The sequence below is a fragment of the Dermacentor silvarum genome, chromosome 11 (genome assembly GCF_013339745.2).
Source record: "Dermacentor silvarum isolate Dsil-2018 chromosome 11, BIME_Dsil_1.4, whole genome shotgun sequence".
NCBI lineage: Eukaryota > Metazoa > Arthropoda > Arachnida > Ixodida > Ixodidae > Dermacentor > Dermacentor silvarum.
The window spans coordinates 63,523,444-63,545,173 of record NC_051164.1 but is presented as its reverse complement, the minus strand read 5'-3'; the positions used below and the strand labels follow the sequence as shown (position 1 = coordinate 63,545,173).

The window sequence follows — 21,730 nt, the reverse complement described above, 5'->3', positions numbered from 1 at the left end:
TTTATACGCATTTGTCCACCGATTTGCTTCAAATCGACCAATCGCGCGCTTCCATTTTAGCAACGTTGCCAGAGCGTCAGCGCAATGCGTTGGATCTGTCCGTGATCGGTCATTGGCCGACAGACTGGCGGTCAGAGTTGAGTGGTATGCGCCGTGAGTCCCGGTCGGTGTGCAGAGGGTGATCAGTGGCGGCAAGCATAAGTCTCTGCAAATTTCCTGTGATTGCTGCGACGATGGACCACGAAGTGGTTGCCTTGGACTACTCCAATTATGGCAGGTAAACGGGATGCGACGCGAGCTGAGCGTTGCACTGTGATATGCAGGCTTCCCTCTTTGCCGCGGCGACTCGGGTGAACGGCACCTTCTTGAACGTACTGCTGTGATCGTGCACCGTCAATTTTGGCGCGACGTTTCGTGCATGCATAATTATGTACTCGTACCACTGTAAATCTTAGTACCAATGCTTGCACATAGCTGCTTTCGCAGCTCGATTGCAGCGGTAGGCTCGAGCTGTTGCCGTTGGGACACGTCCCCATCGCATGACATACCGGTTCTAACAACCCTCTTTGTTTCGTGGGGTTTTGACTCGTCAAACCGCACGGTATCATTATAAGAGAAAGTTTTAATAATCTAGTAGCCACAGTAAATTTTTTGTCGGTATCTATTAATTTGCATTGCTTGCTACGGAGTCGAAGCCGCGCTTATCGCCCCGCCAAAATTTCCGTTGAGCGCGCCAAGTATTGGGCGCCAACTTATCATAAATGACCCGTGGCACATCGTTAGCATGTTGTGTTTTAATGTGCCCCACCAACCGGATCACGCCAATGGACAGAATTATGTTTTCAGCGAGGGAAATTTTATTACGATGGGCTCGATAAATTTGGAACCCCCGGTGAACGTTGGCGCCTTTCCGTACCCTGTTTGCAAAGCCGGTATCCAATCGATTTCGCTTTCCCGTTAGTGTGGTTTCAATTTAAGTGATGGAGTAATGGCAATGCAATGTCTGTAGTGTGTTTTTCAGTATGTTAGAAGAACTTATTTAGGCGGCGACGCATTACGTTCAGACACTGGCGCAAAAGAGGCGGTTCCATCGATACCTTGGTACGTGCTCTCCCAGGGCTACTTGCCGAATGTAGTGACATCTACTTTCCTGCGTTGTGATTCAACTCGGTAACCTAGTTTTTTTTTACACCTGTGCATCGGCGAGGCAGGTGCTTTAGGGCGATGCACTTCGCGGCAAACCCAGCAGCTGTCACCTGCCCGTCGCGTACCGGCTGTCCCGACCATGAAATGCCGCGTTGGTGTAGCGAGTCTTGTGAGCAATCGAGAGGCGTAGGTCAGGAAGCGTGATTTTGACGCGATTAGCATTCTTTGGGAACATCGCGCCCTTTTGCTTAGTTCCCTCCGTGTCTAACCTCTTTCACACCAACTTGGGTCACTCACTGGGTACGTGCATCTTGGTGTGTGGCACTTGTGAACATCCTTGGACAATTCTCCAGAATTAGGATGTGCCACTGAGTAGGTGCCCAGATATGCAGGAGGCAACAAGAGAAGCAGTCAGCTACAGAGATGTGAGAAACTCCACATCAAAAGCAGCCAAGGTGTGGAGAAAGGAGTGAAGTGAACAGAATGGGATCAGAGCGTGCGTTGAGCAAAAAGCGTTGAGCTGCAGTTAAGTGAAGATGTCGCCAACAGAACATTGGAGAATTCGGCAATACGGTGTTTTGTTACATTGCCCTAATGCTAAGCGCATTAATATCGACATTCATGATGAGACAGGCTCTGTTGCAATTCTTTTTATTGGTATTATGAGAACATGTTACTGGATCTGCACACACCCAAATGTACATAATTCTTGTGCTGTTGCAGCAAACTTCATCGAGGATTTTTGAGCTTATTGTATATCTTAGTGGTCGTCTTCAATGCATCATCGTTCGCTTCTTCCGCAAACTATGTTCCTGGATCCTGCGGCAATAGGGAGCAGTGATGTCATAGCATAGAGCTCGTTAGTATCAAGTTATTGACTTTAGCCCATTATTTACATGTATTGTTTCTAAACTGTGCATACATCATCATTGCTTTTGTTGGCTTCTTTTATGGTATTTGCACTGAGAACTCTCTCATCACTCCAGAGCATTTGTAGGTATATGGATTGCGAGCTCTCTATTATGTGCCACACAGCTTGGCCTCAGCATGCACGCCTAATGTGTCCTTTTGTGTTCTTCTTTCTCCAATGTTCTGCGCAGCAAAAAGCGTAGCCCACTGCAGGACATATCAACCAACCAGCCAACAGGCAAACGGCGAAGGAGCTTCGGCAAACGTACCAATGTCAGGGCGGTGACAGAGACAGACATTGAAAATGTTGACCTCACGGGGGACAGTGACGACAGTTCGTCATCGCGTGACAAGTGGGGGGTGGACAGTCGTGTTCCAACTGAGATCCTAGAGGATATGGGCATTGATTACCTTGAGGATGAATCTCCGCAGCCCAGCGTCGTTTCTACAAATCCACCATCACCACCACGGGCATCACGCAAGTTTTCCAAGGTAAACAGCTCTTTCATATTTATTTTTGTATGGGTTACCAGGAGTTCTTGTGCAACTGGAATTCGTGAAATTGGGGCTCCCATCATGCGCCCTCTTTATCTCTTCCACAAAAATATACCTCCTTGAGGCCCCAGTTACACCTGCCCATTGCAAATTTAGTTTCACCACATTTCTTGAATATTGAGAATATCAAAGACTGAACAGCTGGCAGAACGGATTGAGAATTTTCAATTGTTCAGTGAGCTTTGTCAAGTTTACAAAAAGTGGACTTCATGCGAGGACTGTTACAGGAACGTCAGATGTGCGAACAACTATTTCATATCTGATAACTTGGGAAATACATATGCAGCCACTCCTAAAATATGCGCGATGTAAAACATTCTGAAAGATGATGACAGAAGTGAACCCACCACGTGACGACATGATGACAGCAAGAGCAAACACATAGTCGACTGCCGTTAATTTGACCTTGATGGGCTTTGCAAAATTGATCGAATTATCCGGTGGGTCGAATTAAACAAGATGCCGAAATAAATCCAAAAGAAAACTGATTCATTGGCAGTATTTGCCCAATTCTAACAAGCCCCCGAATCAAACGCTCGCCCACTTTCTATGTGTCCAAAGGAGAAAACTAACATACAGATGATGTTAAAGCTCCTAAGCAAAGCAGAAGTTTAATGCGCATCTAATTTTTTAGCAAGAAAAATGGGAAAAGTGCACAATGGCGGCCAGTTTAGAATTCTAAAGTCACCTTCGCCCCAATACATCCATGTTATGCGGGAAAGCACCCGAACACCACGAAGGTGGTTTTAGTATCGTGTCCAATAGCCACCGCGAAGGCAAATTTCGGCCAAATTGTCCCGAGAAAAAAAGAAAGATGCATGTTAGAATCGGGTAGATACCGTAATCAGACATTCTTCCGAGATAGGCTAAGCTTCGTCAAGACAGATGCTGCCACTATTGGGGTCACCTTAGGGCCAGGCACATGTGTGCCAACTGGTCAAGTTCGAATTATCCGGAGAAGGCCAATTTTAAAATCGAAATAACGAAAGTTGCAACCCATAGAAATGCATGGTTTCCGTCCAGGATCTTCGGCCGAGATGCTGCAGCAGCATTTTACCGGCGGCGGCGTGCCGCGTGCGTTTTTTCTCCAGTGTGGCTGGGCCTTAACGCATTACATTCATGAGTTGTTGGAATGTTATTTAGGCTAGTACACTGAAATATAAAATTCCAAGTTTTAGAAATGCAGTAAAAGCCCACTTCTGCAGTCGTATTACCCAATTTCGGGTGAATATGCGATCGCAGTTACCGTATGAAAGTACGCTGCTCCTATTTGGAAGTTGGCTGTGGAAAAGAGGGTTAATGTATTATTACGAAAAACGTATAATGCAGAATCGTATCAATGACATTGCACTGTATGTGTATTCCTAGTCACAATGTTCAGTGAACAGCCATGTTTAAATAAAGGCCTCTCCCCTACTGAGGCAGCTGAACATTATTCAGGACATAAAATTAAGTGTCATAGCTGCATGCGGAGTATTATACAGTATACCGGTGTCACACGGATCTGGATCTAATTTCTCCATCATGATTGGGTCATTTGCGCAGGCTATGAAGGGAACCAATCGGTATAGAGGAATTTCGTCTGGATAAGGCTCAACTGTATTACAAAATTCTCAACATTTATTCTGTAGGTACACTAAAGGGAAACAATAAATCAGTTTAGTGTGATAAACAGTGCATCAATTTTTTCATTAATTTCTTGTTGAAAGGCTAATTACGAGAAGAAGAAATAAAGGTGAAAGTTCTGTTTTCAATCTTGCATCAACACCAGTCTCGGTACGTCAGTGTGAATTTAGGTCATTTTCTTGTATTTTGACCTTTGTGACTGAGTAAAAGTTTTTGAAACTCTCTCTACCGCCTTGGCGCGGCCTAGGTCCAGGCCTCAATCCGCTGGTTTCAATAAAGTTATTTCACTCACTCACTTGGCAAGTTCACTCTTTGGCTTCTTTAAAATGCAATGCAATCCATCTTGGCCCATAAACGTTGCCTTGGCCCGAGCTGGTGTGTGAACATACAGACAGCATCACCACCTGCCTTTGTTGGTGCCTATTTTTCTTAACCACTAAGCCTTCTCCATAGTAAAACGTGATTTTCTCTCTCTCTCTCTCTTTATCCCCCGAGAAGCATAATTTACTGATAAAGCTTGCCTTATATTTAGGTGTGTATGAATAGTAAATTTTCGATTTGATTACGAATATATATTTTTTAAATTGGCTTCATATATCGAATCGATAATGGACTACTTTATCACTTCTAAGCAAAGTAGAATTTCAAAACTCCTGTGACGTCTGTTTGGCAACAGAAGGCTTGTTTACTTTATTCGATAGATTTAATGCCATTATCAACTGGCTTCTAGCTCAATTGAAAAGCTTGAATATGAGAACAAAGGAAGAGTGACTGTGTCTGACACGCTATGACAATGCCAGTAATTCAACAAACAAAAAGCATATCAGCAGATGCACATAGAACTGAAGTGCTCATTGAAGGAGTGAAGCGCATTACCACACAATACCGCACATCTTCTTGAAGGGATCCAAACATGTGCGTCTGCGAACTGCAGTTCTCCTGCGGCAGAAGTATTCGGAAAACTGCACTGACATCAGTCTTTCCTCCTGTAGACTTCAAAAACTCTTTCTCGTCACTTAATTAGTATTCGAGCGAAACGAATATTCGACAACGTCGAATAGTGAACTCTCGAATCGAATTGCTAGAATTATTCGATTTGTATTGAAATTTTCAGATATTTCTCACCCCTACTTATTTTCTTAAGTGCGCACCGTTGTTGCACGTAAACCTAAATCTTTTTTTCAGCAGTGTGGTCACAGTAGCTCACGACTGAAGCAGTCGACCATGTTGACCACCATGTTCATTTCCCATTCACAGGGACAGAAACGTGATGCATCATCTGCGTCGGATACGCCATCAAGGACACTGCCGGACACCTTCACACTACACAAGCGAAGTAAACAGGATCTTAGCAACGGCAAAGGTGGGCATAAGGATGTGTTCACGCATGTTTCACAAAAGCTTAGCATATTCGAGCAACTTTCATGTTGAAAGATCTGCCAGCTTGAGTCATTGCCCACTTTCTGTTACAATGGTTTTACTTGTGTGTATGTGTTGGGGGGGGGGGGGTCAAATATCAGTATTGTATCGGTATTTAAGTCCAGATTTATTTAAACGTTACAACCGAGGACCTGTTGTAACGGGCACTGTTGTGCGTGTGCAACTGTGCATACATCATGGCCAAAGTTTCAAGTGTGTTTACTGTGATGTGTTTTGACTGAGCATGCCTGATAGCAATGCCTCAAAGCATCTCAGAACAGTGTCTTGAGAAACAGTTGTCTGGTCATGCGGCATGTTTCATGACTAAAGTTCAGAGAACCGATCCAAAATAAATTCATTGTGTTCAGCATCTGAAAGCATCATCTTGGGTATGGGAAATGACGTCAGAAGGTGGCCTTTGGAGTAATTTTGACCACCTGACAGTGTTAAAAGCATGCTGAAACCTAAGTGCACAAGCGTTTTATGTTCCACGCCACCTAAGGCTACCCTTTACTCTGAACCGAACTCGCAATCCTGTGGTCATGGCTGTGGTCATGCCGTAGTCCTGCGAGAATGAACCTACTTTAAAAGAAGAAAAAATTATGTATATATTTCTTGTACTTTTTTTTACACCAAACAGGGGAGTATACGATTCAATGCTAAAAAGTGCCTTGCACAAACACACACACACAAAAAAAATAAACACTATACTCAAGCCAGGCTAGGTATATCAGAAGGTATTGGAAACTGTCTAACGTGTACTGCTGATGGTTTCTCAACTCTTCCTACCTATGATTTTGGCAGACCCATTTGCGGACCTATCTGATGAGACCATCCTAGAAATCTTCAAGTGGCTGCCCAAGCCAACGCTAGCTACATGTGGTCGCGTCTGCCGCCGTTGGATGGAGATAGCGTGAGTGACAAGCGAACGCGATATGCCTTTGTTCACAAATTTATCAGCAATTCTAGCTCGGAGATTACCTCAAAGCCCATTTTGCCTGTGTCATTTAGTCACAATACTTCCGTTGGTTATTTTTCGAAGTTATGTTTTTAAGCACTGTAGGGATGTCCTTGAACCACTGCGCATTGTTTAATTTTAATTCTTTCATTGTCACTCCTTCAAAGTGCCCAGGCAAGGCCTGCGATAGTTGCACATTAATGAAGTAAGCAAATACGCATGTTAAATATTACGTAGGCTTTTTTGTGTCTATGTTTACGTTAGGTTTCTGTTAAGTGACTTTGGATTACCCACAATCTGGTGTACCCCCTGTTCAATTCCACTGCTCCAGAAACGAACATCCTACGCTTTGTTTACAGTGTTATTGACAATAGCCATCATTAAATGAGGCAGGCATAATGTATGTACGAAACCGGAGATGCATGCGCCTTATCTGATGTCCCGACTCTCCAATCTAGGTTTGACGAAAGCCTCTGGCGGCGGCTGGACCTCAGCAAAAAGCACTTGGGCCCCGGTGTGCTCGGGAATGTACTCAATCGTGGTGTCGTCGTCCTCAGGCTAGCGACAGCTGAAGTAAGTTTTTCCAGGGAATGGCTTTCGCCCTTGTGGACAGTGCATTGTGCAGCCGTTGAAATGGCAGAATTGTGCGTGTCATGTATCGCTAAGGAAATATCGTGTGCTAATATCTAATAGTCAAACCTCGATAAAGCGAAGTGTGTTCATACACGATTTCAATATAATGAAATTTCACTGCTGCTGCGAAGGAATACCAAAACAGTACATGGAAACTTGCGCAGTCACAGATGGTCAAATGGTTGAAACACTTGCGAGCGTGCCTCTCAGCCTCTCAAGTCACGCGACGGAGCAGAGTCATGTTCTGTGTAAAGTCCAATGGCGATAAGATCCTATTGCGCCCGGTGTGCTGTATTCTTTAGGTGTGAGTGAACGCGTGCGAGGGTGAGCTGAGAAGGATGGTGGCTTGATGAGTGCCTTCTTCCTGCGCAAGAAAGGAGGGGAGGGTTCTTGTTCGTGGTAACGCGATCAAGCGCATGCGTGTGGGGGCAGGTCGGCATGCGTCTACTTTTATAACGTGACCGTGGCTGTCAGTGCGGGCCCGCGTGGCTGTTCTTCAGCACGTTTCTTACTGGAAGTTGCGTAATCTTGAGTTTCAGAGGTGCATTGAAGCGAGGGGCAGATGAAGCATTTGCTGATGATAGCTTCATCCCTCTGCGGGCAACACTATCAGCCGTGGGGGCAGAGTGAACGCAAAAGCATGGCTTGCTTCAACTCGTACCGCCATTGTGAAGATATTGGCAACACGACATGAAACTGCTATATCTTTCATTGCTGGCTCTCGAACTCCACAAAATGATTTTTTTTTTTTATATTGCCTGATATTCGGAAAATTTTGTGGCCCTTTCAATGTAAGAAAAATCCATCGGCGACTGTACTTAGTTGCATAAGAGGTCAAACTTAAATATGAGGAAATTTCGATATAACGAAGCAAAATGCCGATTTTAGTGACTGCCATTGAACTGTACACACTCAATTTCCCTGATCATAAGGACACAAAGCATTCAGAATTTTTGTTCACAGAATGGAAATTTATTCTGTCACCATAACTTATCCTACAGCTTTTTGTCGCTTTCGGTGGACTGCAACATGTTGTTCTCCACACCATCCAGTATTCTTGATATTTCTTATTTCGTGAATTATTTTGTGGATGGTGGCACACACATCGAGGAGCAGCTTTGCCTGTTTGTCCAGCAACACACTCAAGTCCCCAAATCGCCAGAAACATGTGATGTGGCTGTCTTGCCAATAGCTTCAGCATGCACAGTAACTTTTCCTTAGGCATTGTCACCTCACTACATGAAAAGACATTCTGTCACCATCTTGGGATGACAGTGGTGATGACATTTGCGCTGATAGTAGACATTAGCCAATGCCCGGACACAATTTTGATTTTGTGTCTGGTTGTAACGTGCGGGCAGTTATTGCACTAATTTTCCAAGCAAAGAGGGGCTCGTTAGAACATGGTAAACACAGCAAGAGTTCATCCTCTGCTTTTTTAGCCATACATGTCTTTTTCTCTTTTTTTTTTTCTCGTATTATTGTGCAGACATCCTACTTGCCATAGTGGCTTAATGGCTATGGCACTCTGCTGGTAAGAACGAGGTCGCGGGTCCAATTCTCAGCTCACGACAGCCATGTTACGATGGGAACTATGCAAATCATCTTTTGTGCTTAGTTTTAGCTGCATGTTGTGGGCAAGACTAATTCGGAACTTTCTACTCCGACATCAATCACCTATGCCTTACTTTCAGTCAGAGGTTCGATCACATGGCTTAGTCTGACGTTTTGCATTTGAATTTCCTTTAGATCAAATCGCCTGTCTTCACTGACACGCCCATGCTGTCCTACCCAGCTGATGAAAGGTAAATATGGTGACCTGCATGTGTTTAACCTGTAAAAATATGTAACCTGTAAAAATATGTAACCTGTAAAAAAACATTGTAATGATAAATCAATCGGTCACTTTATTTCCACTTCAAAAAGATTAAAGGAGCCAAATTTAAAATGTTATGTTTATTAGTTCATTATAATGGATGCCTGCCTTCACAGCTTACATTGCTTGCTAAGAGAGGGGTGTGGCATGTTACCACTCGGTAAGCTAAATCCCACAGCACATCGCGCAATGACTGTGAAAGACTGTTTCCCGCCACACCTTCGTCAGTATGATGACTTGCATTCTCTAATGAAGATTTCAATGCTAATCCTTCATCACTGCCGTCCTGCACGCAAAAGTAGCACTGCAGCAGGTCCTACAGCGTTTAGTGAACGTGCCAGCGAATGCGCTTCACTTTACGCTAGCATCCAGTGACAAGCGTTGCATGTAATTGGAAGCTTACATGCAGCATTCCATTAACATATTCACAAAACGCCGATAAAGTGGGCGATTACCAAGAAGAGATGAGAAGTTGTATTTTGTGACATTGTCTCTAGTATTTTTTAAACTTAGTAATTAATTATAATTATTCTTATCTTTTGCGGCACTTAGTAGCCTGGCAGTACAGGTTGCCTTGAGCCAATGATAAAGGGCGAAAATGAAGAAAAGCAAAATCAATTGGCAGTTTAAGGTACAAAGGACCCCTTGTATGCATGTCCACCATTTATCGTGGCTACAGTGAGACCACAGAACAAACACTACATCGAAGCTCGTACCTGAAGTGATGTGCTCTGGTGTTCATGGAACAATTTTTAGCATCGCATTCAAGCTATTGTTTCAGTAAACCGCACCTACTTAGGACCTAGCAAACCGAGAAGGAAAACATAAATTTTTTTTTGTGACTGCCGTGCATTGTGTAACTTCGAGTTTTGCGAGCATTCAGTCATGTCCTGTCTTGTGCCACATGTTGCCTTTGTCTTGCATAGGTGGCCGTCGTGCAAAGTTCAGTACCTCGACCTGAGCATGGCAAGCATCAGCGAGGACACCCTGTGCGAGCTGCTGGCCAGCTGCTCCAACCTCAAGAAACTCAGCCTAGAGCAGTGTACACTAAACGACCGAGTTTGCAGGTAACTGCATTTCCTCCCTCCAATTGCAATTGCACCGACTGTGCAGTCGAGTTACGCCGACTGTATTGGCTTGTAAATATTATACGGTACAGTCTTGTGAAGGGGCAAAACAAAACTTGCATGTATAGTTTCAGCTTGCTGCCCATAAAAGATAGAAGCATTGCGTTTGGTTCCCTATCTGTATTATTACAGAGTACAGTCGACTTCCGTTAATTCGACCCTGATGGGGCCAATGAAGCTAGTCGAATTATCTGACGGGTTGAATTAAACAAGAGGCAGAAGAAAAAAGACAGTGCCGATTAAGTTGGTGGAATTTGCCTTGATTCTAACACGTCCTCAAATCGAACGCTCAACCACTTTTTAATGGTTCAAAGTAGAAAAATATAACGTCAAAATGACATTAGAGCTCCCAAACAAAGTAGAAATCGAACGTGCATTGTGAACGTGATTTTTTGGCCAGACAAACGTAGCTTGCCTCTGATTCTGTCAAAGAAAAAGAAAATATCGAACTTTATTTGTGGAAGATGTAACCTACTCTGACAGTAGGCTGTTAAGAACGCAATTTCAGTTTCGTTAATCTAGTTCCACACCGGATTGCACGCTCAAGAAATTTCCCGACGGATTTTCTCTGGGGAAAAAAAAAGCCGTGAGTTAGGATACTGTAATAATTCATTTTGAGCTACCGTTCTAGCTTTAAAATCTTTCTGAGGCAGGCCAAGAAACAGCAGTCTTTGATGCGAGAGCGACGCATGTTCAGCGCATTCCCTGTACCTTAATCGCTGCTGAGGTGGACGCTGTTGCTATTGGCATAACCACGCCAGTCACCATGGGGGTCAGGGGCATGCGTGATCAGCCAAGTTCGAATTATCTGGCGAATGCTTATTTCGGGATCAAAATGAAGAAAGCTTTGGTCCCGTAGAAATGTATGGGCTCCAGCCAGGACTTCTTGTGGGAATCAAATTAACCGGAGTCAAATTAACGGAAGTCTACTGCGCCAAGAAGTGCAGGCTGCTTGTCTGGCATTTACTGAATACATATCACACCCTGTATGATTTGGTGGCAGAAGTCCAGCACATTTTCATAAATGTAACGTGTGGTCTCGGCATGTTTGTCTGTATGTGCACGTATGTAGCTACACATCCTGGTGCCATTTTTAAGGTTTCAGGGGAAAGAAATACTTCTTTTCGGTGTTGTGCAAATAAAATGCACAATATTCATTCTTGCCTCCTGGTTGGAGAGCCCTTAGTATTATCGGTAGACGATGATTATTTTTATTTCTTGAAAACTATGGGAGTCATTTCACAGGCACCACTAGATGCCATTCTAGTGAGAGGGGTATACAGGAGGTTATTTTTTTTTTTTTTACAAGGGTGTAGCTGAGAGTAAAGTGCGCTGGTGAGTTGATGATGTTGTAGTTGCCGACATGCTTATGCACCAGCAGATTATATGGGATGTGGTTATGATACTGGCAATGCGCGACATGCGTTTTTCATTTAACTGCTTTTCATTGCAGGATGATTGGTGCAAACCATGCCTTGGAAAGCCTCAACATGAGCATGACAAGTGGCTTCACACACTTGGGCATTACTTCTATTTGCAGGGGCTGCAGAAGGTATATTGGCATCTCCTTACTAGTGGTACTGCTTCCTTGACTGTAACAAGCTGGTTGTGTCTTTAATTAGGGCATGTGTGCATGGACATATACTATTTTGCAGTATATTTAGCCAGATCTAATGTGGCTTCAAAAAAATAAAAAGTAATGCACACCCAAATTTAACGCACACGCGATTTTCGTAACAAGCAAAAATTAGCCTGCTTCATTATTTTCACAATTGGGAAAGGAAAAGAAAGGTGCGGAATAGACTTTCACAGAATGGAGAGTTATTCAAACTCAGTGTTTATTTTGATCACTGTCAGTGGACTGCAAAGTGTTGTCTCCATGCCATCTATTGCATTTGATATTGCACATTTCTTGAATGACTACATGACCATTGTGACCGCTGTAACGGTTCACATCTCGACCAACAGCTTCATCCTGCAATGTATGTGCAGTTAATGCAAAGTATGATAGGCGACCTTAATGTTTATAGTGCATCAACTTTTGTTGAGTCCTGTTTCTAATTGTGCTGTTAATCATAAGGAAAGAAAATTGCATGAGTGGGTGCTGGCATCTTCCTTTGCCAAGAAATATGTTTTCAATGTCTTGGCGATGTCTTATTAGGCTGGGCAACCTCTGACTCGTATGTTTCAACTGAGTTTAAGATTAAATTGAAGCTGGTGTCTAAACCACTGAATTAAAAAAGTCGTGCTGAGAATATTTCTGTTTAAACTAAGTTGTCCTTCCTTCCAGTTTAACGTCCTGGAACCTTGCTTGGACTAAGTTGACTACGGCTTGTATCGACACCCTTGTGCTGACTGTGACGCCCATGCTGCAAGAACTTAACATTGCGGGTTGTCGTAGTGAGATCACCAATGACCGTGAGTGTTCCACCCTTTCGTTGAGTGACCTAGTTCTGGGCTAGACTTGGCGACTGAGGGCAAAAAACTGCGATGTGTGGTGTTGTCACACTAAACATCTAAACCTTGCAATTTTGAAATTGGGTAGTGCGCGTGCTACTTCAGCTTGCCATTTGCATTTTGCCGGTTGCGGTGCTCAACAGAACTTAACAGTGCTGCTACAACCGTCAGTCTAGTTCATGTGTGTGGGCTCGGGCCTGATTGCTCGTGATGGCTATTGGTGCAAATAATAAACTAGGCAAATCCTGGAGCCTCATATCTGTGGTCATGCGAGTCTCTAGGCAGGAGGGTGTGTGTAAGGCAGAACATATGGAAACCCACTTGTGGGAGTGTGTAGCATTTGCACCTGTGTCACTGAACCGAAGCAGTTTCCGAAACACGCTATGTGTTTGTGTTACCGTGACGAGAAATGACACAAAACTTCTTTGATGGGAGAATGTGAATTGTTCACTGGCGTTACAGTTGAGAATAAAATAAAATTTGCATGGCATCGTGGATCTCGTTGCACAGAATTTGATTGAACCATTTTAAGAAATCTATACTTAACATGGGTTCTGACAAGTACATTACATCTGCCATCTATATTGTTGTTTGTTCTGTTGCGCTATCTGTTAAGAATTTCTACAAAGTAGTCGGGTTTTCCACGTCGCCAAAGTTCTATTTAGAACTTTGGCACGCTAGAAATTAGCGCGCTGTTTTTCGGGCATGTGATAAAATTCACGGCCTACCTATTCTCGTCTGCACTTTCAGATGTGTCTACGCTCGTAGAGCGGTGCCCACACCTTCTGGAACTAGACCTCAGCGATGCTACCGAAATCAGCTGTGACGCCATGCGGGCCATCGTGAATGGCCTCCCTGAGCTGCAGCATTTATGCATCAGCCGCTGCTACAGCATTGCACCTACCACCTTCCTGTGAGTACTAGTTCGCTTCCTCGTCTCATTTTGGGATTCATGCCGAAACAGCCAGTGCAAGAAATGCTATAAGAACAAGCAGACACAGTGCTGAACGATTGTACTTGCGGCGAAAAACTTTGTTATATTGAGAATTTCGTTATGTCGAGGTTTTGTTCAATAGAACTAAGATGGGGAAATAAAAATAGTTCGTTACAGTGCAAATTTGTTAAATCGAGATTCATTATATCGAGGCTTGACTGTACTAAGAAGAGAATCGTTTTCTTCAGCCACTTTTCAGTCTAGCATAGGGGTAAACGAATTTCTGCATTTGAATACTTAGCACGGTTTAGCCTTCACAATTTTCAAAGTGCGACGTGGCATGTTTGTAGATGTCTGTGTGTTTGGGCAGTAGGACATTTATCTGAAATTCTGCTCTTCTCCCTGTCCTTTCTTGTAGTTCATGTTTTGCGCGGGCTGTTTCAGTGTCACCAGATACAAAATTGGGCATATTTTTCTCGCAATTTCAAGAGCTTGAGACACCATAAAATACCTGTGGCACAGCAATAAGGAAATCTGTCTGGGTTTCTAAGGTGGGGCATTCATCATTTACACATGCTGGGTACAGTGAAAGGTAGGGTGGTGGTGTCTAGTGTGCTGTGTGAAACTACCAGGCTTAATCAAAAATTCTGGGCCGGTATTTTGTAGCGATGCTTTATTCTATACTAGTCTTATCGTCCACCGCTCATGGCCTGCTGATCCCGTTGATAACGTGAGCGGACCGTCGCTCTGCCCACTGGCCAAGCGCGAAAAGGCGTTAGCATCGGAAAGGCATCGTTACAAAATACCGGCCCTAGACAACTTCTGTGATATGCATGCCATATGCATACATCATTCAGTTGAACCCACTCATAACAATATTCAATTGCCAAAATAATTCTTGTTATAACTGGGCTGCACGAAAAACGGTGCATGCGACAGTTTAATCAGACAGTTGGCACATTTTATGCATTTCTGGCCCTTGCACCAAAAAAAAAACACATTTCTCATCATCATTTTAATTAGACAGAAAGAAGTACAGTCAGATCCACTTGTAACATTACCAGTTTTATCATTACACAGACGTAACAATGAGCAACTTTTGTGTGTACTATTCTGTAGTAACATAAACCACTTATTACAACATTTCCATGCCGTGTTATTGTACAAGTATTAAATCTGGCTACTGGGTATTGTAAGCAGTCCTTGATCACTTATTGCAGCAGTAGGCCACAATGACGGAAATCAAGCATGGAATGCAACAGACGCAAATCTGTGTGTGCAATACATAAGCACTGAGGGGGAGCACGACTTGTAGGGGGACAGCAGGGTGTCCTCTGCTCCTGTCTGTGTTTACAAGCATTCTTTTGGCACTCGGTTTCGAAAGCAAACATTGCTTAAAACAGTTAGAGGTGCTCACTGCAATAAAGAAAAAGGCAGTTTTCACGCTTCCAAAATTTGTCACGAAGTACACTTACTGGTTCTGCCCCTGGGTGAGTGAACCTTGCTGGGTGAAGCCCTGCAAGGTTCACTCGCACACTCTGGTTTCACTTTGTCATCCTCATTTGCAAGGTCATTGCCCGGGGATGTCATCTCGGGGACCACAGCCTCACCCACATTTTCTGTCCATTATCTGCAGCACACTGTCACAAATGCCATCACTGCAGCAACTCGAACTGTTTGGCGTGCTGGGCGACAACGCACTGCACGCGGTCCGCAGGAGACTGCCGAACCTCGACATCAACAAGCAGCTCTTCTCGACCATTGCACGCCCGACGACCGGCATCCGCCGGACCAGCATATGGGGCCTCAAAGTCCGTGACTAACGGTTGCTCACCGTCGGGGCAGAGAATGTCCTAAGGGGCTCTGTACACCAGCAGTAGCATGACCACTTTGACTTTGCGAGTTTGCGCTTCATCGTTTATACCTATGCACTGGATTTAACCTTTCTTGTGGTACTCGAAAGGGGGTAATCGGGAGCCATTGGAGAGAGAAAGAGAAACATTTATTTGAACCATCGAAGACGTTGCTCTTGAGGTCGAGTGGGTGGTGTCCTCATTCCAGGACTAGACTGGCCATGGCTGCTCGACGAACTTGCTGGACGAGCGCTTCTTGGCCCGCTAGGGTATCGCCGGTCAGCTGTACCTCCCACCGCTCAAATGACATGCTAGGCGTATTTAAGTGTTGAGGTTTGCCCCCACACCCCAATGAGATTTGGAAGAGTGTAGGGCGTTTGTCGCCGCACCAGGGGCAGATGCCGCGATGTGTTAGTGGGTACATTTTGACCACCTCGAGCCGCTGGATCTCGATGCGGTCTAAGTAATTCGATGGCAGGAGCAAGACGGTAAATGAACTTCGTCAAACACACTCTCGCAAAGCTTGCACTGGCATTGGCAAGAGCACGTTTTGAGCTATTCTGAGTGTTCCCGTTTGCCTGCCCGGAAGTGCCGTTAGTTGCAATAAGGTTGTCTCAAAGGCTTCCCAATTTTCCCTGTTGCATTTGTGCGGAGGTATGAACTGTTGTTCAGAGACATTCTGAGCAAGCCTGTTTTCTTCTTCCGCTGATGTAGCCCTATTTGCACTTGTCCTCTCGACATTTGCTGCCTCAGGTAAATAGGACTCACAGTTTGCACTCTGCCAGTCTTGGCGAGACTTCCAATAGTTTTAAAGATTAGAATGTGGTGCCACTTTTAAACTTGCTTTCAACTGCAGGCCATTTCTTAGTCACCCGTAGCTTCAGGACAGAAGTGCCGACTGCCTTATTTCTTGCATATCCTCTACGTGCCAAACAGTGACCACGTAGTGGGTAATTTTATTCCAAATGTCCCAAGCAACTTTTGTAATCATAGTGGTCTTTAACATTGGTTTGGTTGATGTGTCATTTGTGAATCACTGCCACAGCAATCAAACGCTTCCCTCTCAGAGTAACGTGCTGCAAGATCTCAATTGTTTACCTAGTTCAGTGTTTGCAGTACTTTTTTTTTCTTTGTCACACAATCACCAACTTGCCTTCTAATACCATTAATGTTAAGAACAGCATACTGTGGAAAACCACATCTGCCAAAAATGTTGTTCCGCAAACGTCGTGCTTCGCTTTGAAGTCATGTAAGGAAGAAGAAAATTGTACAGGTAGGAGGAGATCTTTCAAGTCAGGCCGTTTGGTTTGAGCTATCGATATTTTGCATGCGCACAGGTCGAGAAATGCTCGCAGACTCTTTGCCCGCATTCGTCAATTCGCTCTCCGCCGTGCCTCGGGCTCCACTGCTATCCAATACATCGTGGCCTCCTTCCGGTGGACTGCCTTGTGGTCCTGACTGTCTCCGCCGACATGTGGCATGAACGTCTTGTTGCTGCCACTCCATCTAGTCGAGTGCCATCAACGATCTCCTTGCAGGTCTTTCGTGCTTCATGTGGCGAACAGTTTCATAGAGCGCTCGGCTGCAGCACTTCCACGTCAAACTGTGTAGCGCAGCTCAAGTGCTCTGGTTAGCTGCAGCTAACATTTCATCATGTGATAAATATGTGTCAAACCTGGCCTTGAAAGACATGTCACTGGGACACCGGGGCCAGCGTTTACATTGACTACATGGTTGAAGCTAGCAGCAAGTTTTAGCTTAAAATGCGGAAAGGTACAGGTCCTTCAGCAGGCCACTTGACAAGAGAGTTGATCTGCTGTCAGGACAGTCCTTGCCTTCTGTTCACTCACAACTGAGTTGCAACCACGATGTGGTTCACTGTGTGTGGCTTTCAGTATTCGGTCATGTGGAAGTCATGCTGAGATGAAACCATTTGGTCAACACTGTGTATAATCAGGTGTAATTGTGATACTAAAAGCCTCTTTGTCTTCCAGTGCTTGAAGAATTTCAAAAGCCTTGCTGCAGGCTCCAACTGTGCTCTTGCAATCAAACTAGATTACTAACTTAAAACTTCGATAAACTGGTAATTTACTAGCTATACGTACCTTGCCAGATTTAGGCACGACTTCTCACATCTGCAGTAGTGGACAGCGCACGTACATTTATCTGCCATATTTAAATGCAAGTACTGCGGGCGCGTAATATAACATAAATAAGCCACGAAGACGACCACACGGCAAGTTCACTTGGTGAAGGAGCAATATCTAAACTTGAGAAATTGTTGAATCTTTTGTTCTGGAGTACGAGAACCTGCATCTGCCATGCATCCTTGCTTCCATTGTTCCAACTGGAAACAGGAACTGATATACGTGAATTGCAATTATCTTGTGTGCTGTTTATTAGAAAGTGAAGTGGGTTGTAGCCTGACATGTGTCGCGGAAGGCTTCATTAGAGGAAGCCGGCAAAAGGGCGCGGAACAACCTTGTTTCCGTGTGGCCATTCTTTCATCTGTTCTGCACGTGTTCTTTGACAGTGTTTTGAACCTGTGCCAAATTTACTAGTTCAACAGCACATTCTGGCAGACACAACCATAGATTGCTGCTGAACTGACCTACTTGATGGGCACAATGAAATGGCTATCTTTCACCACTACATGCGTAGCGTCCTTTAGTCTACAAGTCTGCTGAAGCACCATATTTTGAAGGCATCGTACTTGTGATTCACCTAGCTGTAGTAGTAGGGGGCCAAGCTCCAAGCTACGCTCCGAAAGGCGACAATGAGAGGCATGTGGACCATAGTGGTTCGTCCTGCTTTGTGTTAAGAGCGACGCAGTGACATTGAAAGCCTCCTGTTTCAGTTAAGTTTGTCCTCATGGATTTATCGTCAAATGTGTTGCTTGGGTGATCGAGGCTACATTCTTGTGTAGACTCATTCGTTGGTTGTTTTTAGTACAACTGTTCCTGGGGGGAGGGGGAGGGGGGGGGGGTTGCTGATCAGCCTGTGCTTGCGAAGGCTTGGCTGCAAATTTTTAACACCTTGTGATTAAGGCTAGTTATGTGAAGGGAGCAGATTTAATCGTGGACCAACTTTCTAAGAGTTTAAAGGAAGGTTACTCGTTACTGGAGTTCAAGTTTTGTTCTACTTAGTAGCACTCTTACATTTTGTGCGGTGAGGCAAGCAGTGCCATAGTGAAACTATATTCCTGGACAATTTTTTCTTGGTATGAAGGTAACGTTATGGAGTGGAGCTGATGCAGATGTCACCCAGGTAATCTGGGCAAGTATGTTTGTTTCTCTTGCCTTTTATAGCTTGTTCACTAAGCTACTAAGGCAGCTACAGTCGAATTTACGTAAATGTTGGATTGAATACCGTTGGCTTTGTTCGTTTGAACAGATATTTCTTGTTTAAGCCTTTCGTAAGTAAATTCCTGAGGATAGCTGGATAGCAAGCCTGCAGACAACGAATGTTCACCATAATACAACACTATTTTGCTTTTGAGAGATGCTGCATAAAACGTGCAGTGATCACTATGTGGGAACACTCGAAATAGCCAAGAAAATTTGTCATGCTATAGAATTCTAGCATTTCAGTTACAGGACTACATGGGTCACATGTGTGCTTTGATTCTATAGCGTTGCCTTCATGACAGTCTACAAGTATAATTGCTATGGTCCCATGGCTTGAGACACTTGTTTATGGCAGTGTTGTTCGTTCCTGTTAGTCATGGTCTTGTTGGTCACAATGATGTCATAGCTGAATCTGCCTGAAACCAGTGCCCTGCCATGGCAATGGCAATTCATCTAACACTTGTTACATAAGAAATCATAGCTGGATTCACAAAGCCGAATCCAAAGTAAGATATTAATGTTTCATCTCCTTTGGTTATTTGAATTCCTATTCGAGTGAAATTGAGCTCAAGCATTCACATTGGCCAGCCCACTGTTAACTGTTCAATCAAATAATTAGAGTGTGCATCTGCCAACATTGTGCATGTTCCCTTTGTATGTATATTCTGTCAAAATGCACGAACATTATCACCATGACAGCAATTACCAATTATAGGGTGTTCTAATTAAGTCACGAAGTGCCATTTTTATTTCGCTGCTTGTTTCATTACTATTAATAAGGTTCAGTGCATTCCACTACACATACATGTGCCTATGCTGTTTACCCCCCTTGTTCTTTTGTTTCTTTAAACACGTTTCATGAGTCTGTATGTGGCATTATGTTTCCTTACATTGCTGCAGTTTCAGATTACTGCTCACATTTTTTTTTAAGTATGGACTGAGTGATGAAAATGTGTGGTGTGTATTATATTGTGTGAAAGCATGTTGGAAATAAAGATAATGCAGTGTTTAAACGAGCGGTTTGCTTTCTTGTGTTGTACACCAGGCTGAGAAATAGGCAGCCAACTTGGGAGCAAAACAGTTAATTTATTTTGTACTGTTACCTCTAATTGGGCTGTTCCTAGGCAGTTTGAAGAAGAGGAACGTGGCAGTACATAGACGTCGGGCATTGCCTTTGGCCACATGAAAGTGGGTTTCAAAATGTTCCTCAAAGGTGGCAAATCGGGTCAATGAAACTTTAGCAGACAGATACTCTGACTGCATGACACTGACAATCTTTTAGTGCACCAGCCTGCTCTAACCCTAATATGAGAGATACGAAGGGGATTGCAAAGCACCTAAGTACTGCAACAATTGAATACACCATACGAACACTGTAATTTTTTTATTGCGAACAAATGTTTAAAAATCTGACAGATAATGAAATTCTGTCACGAGCTGAAGCACTTGGCGACACCAAATAGAAATTGGTCAATAAATTCCCCTTTTACAATGAAAAAAATAAAAAATTACGTGAGAAGAGGCTTAGCAAGCCTTAAAGTCAGAATTGCCCAAATACAAAAAATACTTTGAAATCAATGATGTCACACCAACGTACAGATACTAAAAAAAAATAAAGTTCTTCCACTCGCTCACTGATGGCGACGCCACCTTGAAGTTGCCACACTAGCGCGCCGTGACGTCATGGATTTTGGCAATGCCTGCTTGCGTGTAAATTTTTTGTCGGCACATATAATTTTCTAAAAGAGGCATACAATTAATTTGGCAAGTTTCCAGCAATTTAGGCCAGAACTGCCCAAATATAAAAAATACATAGAAATCAGTGACATCACACCAACGTACCGGTGCTGAAGTTTCAGCGCGAAATTCAGAAAATAAACGGTCTTCATTTTCTCTTCAAGTTTGTCAATTACAGCAAAACTAACGAAAATGGCGCTTTGAAATACTGAATTAGGTCGGTAAACATAATTGGGTAATTTGGTTTGAAATGACGATGGTGTAAATGCGTTTAGAGACGAAGACGAGACACGCAGCGCTATATATGTGCGTCTCGTCTTCGCCTATCGTCTTTTAAGCTCATTTACACCATCGTCACTTAATTAGGGTTATTCATTGGTGTGCTTTTAAAGACGCGAACATCATCGCTTGAATAACAATTTGCGAGGGCAGGCAATGTTGCCAACCGTTCGACGGAGTGAAAAGCAGACGCTACGTGCACAATTGTGTACACCAGGATAGTGCATCAACAGCAAAAGTCTTCATTAAAGTAAGGATATTTAAAATGTGTCCCGTACATCTTGAAATGCTTCTGATTGAAATCGTGCTGCAAGTTTGAATTACACAGGCAAATTATTTTAGTAAGACAAGTATGAAGGTGGATAGTCGGGTATTTTGCTTAGTGTGACTATCTCATTGTATGTAGCGGGATCAATTCTTTCATTGTTTTTCACAATGTGTTGCGCCAGTCATAATTTTCGAGTTGCTTGATAGGTGCTTTTCAAGCGTGGTAGACATGAAATAGCTGATGTTTCGCATATCTGATGTTCCTGGAGTGAGCTTTTGCATAGAGTCCACATTCTGTAAACTTGACAAAACTCACTAAACAACTGAAAGCTCTTAATCTATTCTACAGCAGTAAGGTTTTTATGATTCTGAAGATGTAAGAAATTGCGGTGAAAGTATGTTTTCAATCAACACAACTAATTGGCGTGTGAAAGGGTGAAAGTGTCCTGGGTGGTTCTAGCAGTTAGGACCCCGGAGCACAACGTTCACCCAAATAGACGCTAAATAATGATTTGATTTGGCTTCGTATATTAAAGCTCATTTTTAAATAGATGGCGCTAAAGCAATGAATTGTGGCCCTCTTCCCTTCCTCCGAGGGAATTATTTG

At 43.7% G+C, this 21,730-nt stretch overlaps 1 protein-coding gene across 2 annotated transcripts; it reads left to right on the top strand.

Moving 5' to 3' along the window:
- The first annotated feature begins 112 nt into the window (after window positions 1-112).
- Window positions 113-19,853, top strand: LOC119434031 (S-phase kinase-associated protein 2). Of its 2 annotated transcripts, none has more exons than XM_037701335.2 (11): window positions 113-277; window positions 2,247-2,547; window positions 5,494-5,599; window positions 6,460-6,568; window positions 7,072-7,186; window positions 8,996-9,051; window positions 10,049-10,189; window positions 11,703-11,801; window positions 12,540-12,667; window positions 13,457-13,619; window positions 16,831-19,853. In XM_037701335.2, the coding sequence occupies exons 1-11, from the start codon at window positions 234-236 to the stop codon at window positions 16,949-16,951; spliced, it is 1,383 nt and encodes a 460-aa protein (XP_037557263.1). In that variant the 5' UTR covers window positions 113-233; the 3' UTR covers window positions 16,952-19,853. The 2 variants fall into 2 exon arrangements, with proteins under 2 accessions (XP_037557263.1, XP_037557261.1); XM_037701333.2 differs by having other exon boundaries at window positions 15,277-16,958.
- The last annotated feature ends 1,877 nt before the right edge of the window (window positions 19,854-21,730 follow it).